We start from the raw sequence: 9,226 nt of genomic DNA, 5'->3' as shown, positions 1-9,226 counted from the left end.
GGATCGTTGAGAGCACTGTTCTGGTTATAGTCTGGTTTTAATAAAACGTTTTTCCATATTAAAACCTAGTTCTCTATAACCAATGGCTCTGATACCAATCTGTCACACCCCCAAAATCCCACACGCGGAGTACCACCGCTTGGAGGCGCGACATGACCAGGATCAAGCCATCAATCATATTGAACATAGTGTATAATAAATAAAGTAGTTCGTAAAACCCAATTCAATACAATTGATGTTCAAACCAAACAAAACATAATTTGAGTAGCGGAAGCATAAGTATGTAAACCCAATGTAAATCATAAGTTCAAGGTTTAAATGTTAACATGGCATCCACGATCCATGTCCCACAACGACATGCTCCTCCCTGTGCAAGCTCCATATGTACCTAAGGTCCTGCAAGGCATACAGCAGAGAGTCAACAACTAGTTGAGCGAGTTCACAGTGTACAGTTCAGTAATTGTAACAGTATGAGCAGCATTATGTTCGTTCGTTAAATCATGTCTCGTATTAGTTTCCATCGCGGCCCTCTCGGCGTGTATGCGAAGGTTAGGGGAAATATTCCCAAATATCCTAGACTATGTATATTTGTATCGCGGCCACCCTGGCATGTGTGCGAAGTTTTAGCATGTATAGTTCGCGGCCTTCCTAGGCATGTGTGCGAATGATTAGTCATAATATCGCGGCCAACCCCTGGCGTGTGTGCGAAGATCAATTCGATTGGTATACTAGTCTAGTCGTATCTTATCATCACTCTTCCTCACCCGAGGACCATATCATTAGGTTCTGTTAAGTAGGTATGTACGAATAAATCATCCAAATCCCATTCCCACCCTGGGAACCCCATGCCTTGGCTGTGTGAACTCACCTTGGTTTGCTCGGCAGATACACAAAAGGTTTCTTGAACTAAGAGTGGTCAACCACGTCCTAACAGGGTTACCATACAAGTCAGGTTTTGACTCAAGCATAGCACATAGGTTTCACACCAGTTAACACGTTACGAGCACGTATAGATCATGGCAGCATTTTTAACAGTCAAACAATACATTCAACTTGTGCGACTTAAAAGTCTAAGCCCAAAAGATAGTCGGCCTAACCGATTTGCGATCAACACAACTTGTGCGATCCACAATTGGTTGTGCAATCAGTCTTGTGCCCGGCCCATAAGCAAACCGACCCAAACCTGTTGTAGCCCAAAACTAACAGTCCAACATAAAGCTCTCGGCCCAATCTAATAACATGTAAAAGTCTTGTGCGATCCGGGAAACTTGTATGATCCGGATGGGTTGTGCGATGGTGATTTGGGCTGCTCGGCTCAACAGCGTATCAGGATATCAATGTAAGTGTGTGGCCCAAAATCTTGTGCGATCGACACCAGCTTGTGCGATCCACAAGATGTTGTGCGATCATGCATCAGCTGGTTGTATACGGTGCTTAGTGTGATGGTACTTTGCTTATGCGATTGTCTTGTACGATCAAATCAGACCTAGTGTGATTTGATCTTGTGCGACCGACAAGACTTGTGCGATCCGTTTAAATTACCCGAAAACATGGAAATCAGTTACATGACTTAATCCGTTTCCAAATTTTACAAATCAATTAACAGATAATCGGTTTCAAGACATTCAATGGTTTCCAATTTTACAATTATCAATTAACAGAATTTCCAACTATTCTATTAACATCCAATCGATCAAACAAGCATTTTTAAATCAAATCTCATAAACCCTAACATGATCAAAACATGAACACCAATTTATCACACAACATTTAATCGGATTAAACCCTAGAACTTACACATATCATTCGAGTTCAACCATATCACGACCGATTGATTATCTATTCGATAATATCCTAAGGTCATCAATTCCTATATTAATCATAGTTGACATTCATGCGAGCCGATTAACAAGAATACTATCATTTAACATCATCAACAATCATGTATCATCTAGGACATGTGTAATCACATAACATAAATCAACGAATAATCAAACACTAACCGATTGATAGAGGGTGATCCGATTCGGCAATGATCTTCGAGAGAAAGGGGAGTGATGGCCGTCGACTTAGAGGGAGAGAGAAAGAAACCGAACTAGGGTTATTGTGTGTGTTGTGTTGTTGTAACAAATGAGAAAGCAAAACCCTAAGGGTGGTTGCTTGTATACGTATAAGAAGAGAGTGGGCCGAACCCACACATGGGCTGCCCTTATGGTCCGATTACAAGAGTGTGGCCCAAATGACTTGTGCGATCGAGTGAGTGTTGTGCGGTTGGTTCATGTTGTGCGTTTTGGGCCCGTTCAATATATAAACATTCAATAACATACATACATGCACATAATAGCATTCAATAAGTCAAAGTTCACATAATCATAACACGTACACATACGTTACATACATCACAAAGATAGGTTCGAAATACGAGTTGTCACATTTGTGAACACCCCCAGCAAGATCTCAAAGGTCGGTTCGACACACCAACAGGTGTCACCCAACCCTGATGAGAATCTTACAGGTAGCCTATGCTACCATATCAAAACCCGAGGCTGAGAATTTCGCATCAAACGAAACTTTCTCACTGGTACGGAAGAGGCGTCACATGACTCTTCCGGATCTCCAGCTTGATTTACGAAGAGCAAAGACCATCTACATGGCCTAGAATCTTCTCCAGACTCCAAACTACCTTCTACACACCATAGTCCAGTACTCCTCCCACATGCAACTTGCATATGGCAGCAACACTAGACTGGGGGGACTTGAAGGGGTATGGTCCCAGGTCTCGCGTCAGCACGACCGCGAGTGACCATTACCCTTATCAAAACCCCCACTAGCTAACAACCTACCTGTGTCCGTGCAGGAACGTGCAGACACAGTAGTTGATTCCAATCTGCCCAATGATGGAGGAGGACTTACCTGTAGTATGAGAACGGTAAAGTGATGCGGCACGGCACCGCATTTGGTGTATGAAAACGGAAGTATTTACAGCGATGCGGCCTAGCACCGCATCCGGTGAACACTTCTATCAATACAAGGGAGCTGGATAACAGCAAGAGTCACCACAGACGACGATGCGGCTTGGCACCGCATCTCGCGTATTTCTAGATCAAAGAGTAAGACGCGGGAACATCTACAGTTACCGCAAACAGCGATGCGGCCTGCACCGCTTCCTGTGTACTCAACAAGTGGGACTGACACCACAGAGCAAGTAGCACCAATGGCAGCCGCCTGTCAGGTCTACGTAAGCGACAGACTGACGTGGCTTCACTTCCACAGGCGACATGCCTGACACACCTGTAAAGGTGCAGCATGTCGTCAATCTATCCGTCCACCTCCTCCTTCACTCCTCGGCTATAAATACCAACCCCAAACAAGGTTTGAGGTATATCTCTTCACAACTCTCTCACTACTACTACTATCATACTTTGCTTCCCAAGCAGACTATTGATTCTCACGCCGGAGAGTGGTAACAAGGAGCACCCCCCACCCCATCCTCCTTGTTACGAGTCACGGTTTGTTTCCTTGTGCAGGAGATCAACCGGCAGGCGATCCAGCCAGCGATCCTCGAGATGAAGGGATTAACCCTTCTTGACGAGACGAGTGTGTTAACCCTGCCAGGTTAACCATTGTTTCATCAACTGTAAACAACTTAAACAATGAATTATTTTACATCTTTGAAAAAAACATGTGAACTCATTCATCATTATATGTTGACACTTGTTCTTGCATATCTTTCTCAGGTCACTAAGGTACTTAATCACGGCTAGGAGCACATCATAGTACATAAAACTATTTTTGGTGTTTGCATTCATACATTTACTTATGTTGGTTTTTGGGCGTTTGTTTTGACGCACTACTTTACATTACATATACTTTATGATTCTTCAACGTACTTTGGTTTGAAAAATGTATTTTTACTCATATAGAGGTCGTTCTATATGACTAGTGTCTTGAATCTTGGTTTATCACGCGTCTCGCGGTCAAACCCTGCAGGTAGAATTTGAGGGTGTGACATATACATGTATTTTTATTGATTTATTTTCTAATCCTCTATATTTAACTTAACTAAGCTTTACTATTCCCTACTAATAGCAACTAGCGCGTTACGACGAGCAGAAGCTTAGAAAGTTAAAAGAGTATACCATTTCAGAAATTAGTAGAAGTTTTTTCAATCAATTTGAAGTTAAATAATAGAAAACTAACAAAAAATTATGACGAACAAAATGAAATCAAAATAGAAAAAGAGAGACAGGGAGATATGTTAAGTTCACGACCCTCTCAACCAATCAAAGCGAAATACTAATTCATGTCCCAGGTTATTAAAAATTGATATTTTAAAACTAGATTTATCAATTTTTTAAACGGCCAACAAAATAAATTTTATTACTAAAAAACCAACTGAAAATTAGCATCACCAACTCATAGATACATCATAATATTATACAACCATACATAATCAAAAGTCGGCCAAGAATCCCATGAGAGCCCATAAGCTTTAGCCCGATTACGCAACCATAGGTACCCAAAAGCTTGGATTTCCTCCATCAATCTTTCAACATTTGGCTACCTGTCATCGAAGACCACCTCATTCCGACACTTCCATATACACCATACTACCGTTTGTATAAGTGTATACATTGCCTTTCTCCATCTTCTAGATCCCCTCAGGTGGTAATGGTAATGGAGATTGATTATATCTTTCGTGTCAAATGCGTTGGTTCACTGGTTAAGGTTGTAACTTATAACATAGAGGTCCTGGGTTCAAATCTTACTAGATTTATGAATTACAACTAGATTAAATATCAATAAAACACAATTCTTTGGAACTCGATTTTACTATTAAATGAACATAAGTTTTCCTACATAACTCCTATTTGAAATTAACGACCATCTAATTGTATTATTCTACAATTTTGACCTTAAATAATCAGGAAGAAAATAATTAGAACAAATGAGTAGTTAAAACAATATATCAGGTTGAATAAAACATCAAAATTGGTATTATTAAGGAGAATTAAATAACTTTTAACATATGTCATTATGACAAGGACATGTTTTATTAACACCTTAAAACTTATAAAATAAATAAATTCATTAACACTAGTTAACATCATCTATACGCCTTTAATTTTTAAATCATTTGAATTAAAACTAATGCCGACAAAATTTATTGTAAAGAATAAAAGAATCATGCAACACACATATATAGCTCCCCCTCCCCCTTAGATATTCGAGAGGGCAAAATAGAACAGTATAAAAAAATTTGAAAATATAGAGATCATTACATAGCAATAACCCCCCATAAAAATAAATAGAAATTAACAGACAAATACGCAAACACAAACCTATAAATCTTTACTTTTAGTGTTCAGTTAGAAATTTAGCATATTATGTTTCTTTATTATCCATGTGATGTGGTTCCGCAAGTACTTTTAAACAAGGATTAAGCTGGCACCCATAAGGCAACAAAGTCAACTCTTCGTAATGTCAATTCTTTTTTCATCATCCTATCTGTCTCTCGTGTGATATCTCTCTCAATTACTTTATTTTTGAAATAACGCGTATTATTAAAAAAATATTTAACTTGTTACTGGGATAGAGAAATTATTTTAACAATATACCAGAAAGATCCAAAAATCAGTGTAATCCACTTACTTCATCTAAATATGATATTAAAAAGATACCAAGTAAAAATATGAGCTAGCCTTGAAATATGATAAATGAAAAGTTTGATGGTAAGTCTATTTGGTTCGTAGAATTTGTAATTTGAAATTTGTCAACCGAATTATATAAATTATGTGAAAATATTTCTCCTATATTAGTGTCAAAGGCTAATATAGTAGTTTACACATTGTTAAACAAAAAGCTTAAAAGTGGTAAAAGAAATTCAACTTAAAAGAATAAAATATAATTATTATATATGTATTTAAATCATGGCTATGTCATTAAAATGGACGTGTTTTGTCCGTAACTTGAACTGAACCCATACCTTCGAGAGACAATCATGTAATGTATAACGTTTTTAGGGTTTCCGGTCAAAAGTATTAGGTTTCTTGATGGATAACAACCATTTCTTTGGTTATTTATTTTAATGTTGAATCCCAAAAAAGCAGCCATTTCTCCAATATGATTTCCTTGTTCAGATTACAAAACAGGCCGGCGAATTCTAATAAACAAATATATATGACCCCATATTGGATGAAATCAAGCATACTTAAATCAAATAGAAGTTTAAAGTGATAATTCCATAATCATCCTTACTAAAATTCTAATAAAAAACTATCTAATAAACATTTTGACTTTGTAATCAATAATTAACGATAACTATTTTATAAGCATGAGAATATTATGATCAATTTTTTAATAAAGATAGACATAATGATCTTCGAAAATATTATTTAAATGATAATGTGAAAGTAGATCGCTTATCTAAATCATGTATTGATTGTTGTCATGTATATAATTTGGGGTATGTTTGGTATGAGGTAATCAAATAGGCGATGGAATGAAATGGACAAGGTAATGGAATGGATGAGGTAATGGAATTGATAGAATCATCTTTTTTTTATCGAATTATCATATAATTGTAATCAAGTTTTTGTTAACCATGAATACGAATGTTGAAATACGGAGGCCGTAAACTATTAAATCAGTTTTTAAATACAAGGTAAGTGAACTTAATTGGCTATAATCACATACACATCCTTTTTTATACCAGCTAAATAAAGCTGCTAAAAAACTCTGTTGAATTACTCTTCTCTATTTATAAGAGTTTTCTTTGATGATGTTTCTTTAGACAAGCAATGTGGGTTAAAATATGTTTAAGAGTTCCAGCTTTATAAATTCTAATACATAGGTTAAGTAAAAAAAAAAACGGATCGGGTAATTTCACCTTCATTTTAAGACAGTAAACCCTCTTAAGTGTCTTATAATCGTGGTAAATTTATATTTTTTGTCCGGGGGAGTTTAACTATAAGGTAGTGTAGATATAGATAATCCAAGAGTAATATTATATATAGTAAAATATGTACATGTATATACATAGTGGCGAAGTATAGAAGGGGCGGAGAGTGCGCCTAACCCCCCGAACTTTTCGTTCAGTAGTGTTGTATACGTAGTTTTCGTATAGAAATTTTTGGGTATATACGTTTTCAACCCCCGGTTCTATAGAAATTTTTTGATATATACATTTTCGACCCCCTCGTCATTTGGGTCAAGCTTCGCCACAGTATATACATGTCTGGAAGCATGTGTCCAAACCTCTTTCGAAGTCGAATAGTAAGTACTTTGGGTGTTAAAATCATTTTTTGATCCCTGGCGGCTGAAATTCAAGTTATAACTCACATTATTCGAGTCATTGATATAATTATTTTGCAAACCTTTGTAAACAATGTGTGAATATTCTCCACTTTGTTTCTTCTCCTTGTTTTTTATTCACAAATTGGAAAGCCTATAAATTCTCTTCCTTAATGATTTCAACACAAAACAAAACAAAGATGGGTTCTCTAGCACCTATACGGCTTCCCACCATAGATTTCTCTGAAGTAAACAGGCACAACCGGGGAACCCTCGTATGGGACTCAACAAAAGCCCAAGTGTTCAAAGCCCTCCAAGAATTCGGTTGTTTTGAAGCAATTTTCAATGGGATTTCGCTTGATCTTCGCACATCATTGTTTTCTTCCTTGAAGCAGCTATTCGATCTTCCCTTAGAAATAAAGGTAAGAAATCTTACTGAAAAGCTCTACAATGGCTACATTGGACAAGCAAAAGAGGTTCCAATCTTTGAGAGCTTAGGAATCGAAGAACCTGAAAGTTTTGCAAATCTCATGTGGCCTGAAGGCAACATTGAATTCAGGTAAGTAATTGAACCAATTTTTTTATTCTATGAATAAAGGTTTGTCATTTTTAATATGTTACCTATTATTTAAATTTATAACAGCAACACGATACAAGTTTACGCGGAGAAGTTAAAGGAGCTGGATGAGGTTGTGAGGACTATGGTTCTAGAGAGCTTGAATTTGGAGAAATATATGGATGAACATATGGAACTAACAAGCAATCTTGTTAGGGTTATGAAATACCGTACGCCTGAGAAAGATGAATCCAATATGGGACTACTTAGTCATGCAGACAAGAATATATTGACAATTTTGCAATCAAATGAAGTTGAAGGACTAGAAGTGCAAAACAAAGAAGGAGAATGGTTCAAAGTGAAATTCTCAGCAAACAGCTGTGTAGTTATGGTAGGAGAAGCCTTCAAGGTAAGTTAACTAAAACTTCAACTTATTCCAAACTTTATGTTACTATAAATATGAAGAAAATTAAATCTTATATTTTATTTATACAGGTTTGGACGAACAGACGCTTACATGCAGCAACTCATAGGGTGGTGATGAATGGAGATAAAGACAGATATTCAATTGGTTTCTTTTCAGTTCCAAAATCTAACAAAATCATAAAAGCACCTGATGAAATGGTGGATGAAGAACACCCTCTATTCTTCAAGCCTTTTGATTATGGAGAGTTTTTCAAATTCTTCCTCAAGAAAGAAAATATTAATGATAAATATGCATTGGAGAAGTATTGTGGTGTGTCAGCTGAAAACATGTAATATTATATTGCATGTCTATAAAATATCATATTATATATGGTATTTCATGACTTAAGAGGAGTATATATGAAGGTACTCATTTAATTTATTTTACATATTATATGTATATTATTGTGACTATGTTTTGTTTTACATATTATTTGTATATTATTGTGACTTTGTAAAAAGGAATTTCATTTCTTAAATGACAAGTTTGATGTATATTTGTGTATTTCATTCTTTTATCTATAATGCTGGATTCCAAACAATGTGCCATATTTAGATTTTGTTCCTATATACATTTTATTTATAAAGGAGTTAGCTTCAAATAGATTATTTCTTGGGTATCCTAGGCTATACGAGTGTCGATAACCTGACTACAAGCGGTTGCTATAACCGAACTAGGGGCACAACAAAAAAAAAGGGAAAAAGCATGCCGCTATGGTGTGTGAAAATCGTTCCAACATATATAACAAAAAGCATGTGTATGTTCTTGGCCTAATGGCAACAGGTGTTTAACGGTACCAAATTAAGTAGTGTGAGTTCAAGTATCACATAGTAGACAATAGGTTAACTCTAGTAGTAAATTTTATAGAGGTTTGTGTTCGCACATTGAACAATAGGTGAACTCTAGTAATA

At 36.4% G+C, this 9,226-nt stretch overlaps 1 protein-coding gene across 1 annotated transcript; it reads left to right on the top strand.

The window, feature by feature from the left end:
• The first annotated feature begins 7,380 nt into the window (after positions 1 to 7,380).
• LOC110885734 (probable 2-oxoglutarate-dependent dioxygenase AOP1) lies at positions 7,381 to 8,809 on the top strand. The gene is made up of 3 exons (XM_022133443.2): positions 7,381 to 7,852; positions 7,937 to 8,258; positions 8,345 to 8,809. Exons 1-3 carry the CDS (start codon positions 7,467 to 7,469, stop codon positions 8,606 to 8,608), a joined length of 972 nt encoding a protein of 323 aa, XP_021989135.1. The 5' UTR covers positions 7,381 to 7,466; the 3' UTR covers positions 8,609 to 8,809.
• Positions 8,810 to 9,226: the final 417 nt, after the last annotated feature.

The sequence above is a fragment of the Helianthus annuus genome, chromosome 10, assembly GCF_002127325.2.
Source record: "Helianthus annuus cultivar XRQ/B chromosome 10, HanXRQr2.0-SUNRISE, whole genome shotgun sequence".
NCBI classification, from domain to species: domain Eukaryota; kingdom Viridiplantae; phylum Streptophyta; class Magnoliopsida; order Asterales; family Asteraceae; genus Helianthus; species Helianthus annuus.
Note: the sequence above shows the minus strand (reverse complement) of the source record. Positions and strands in the feature narration are given on the sequence as shown.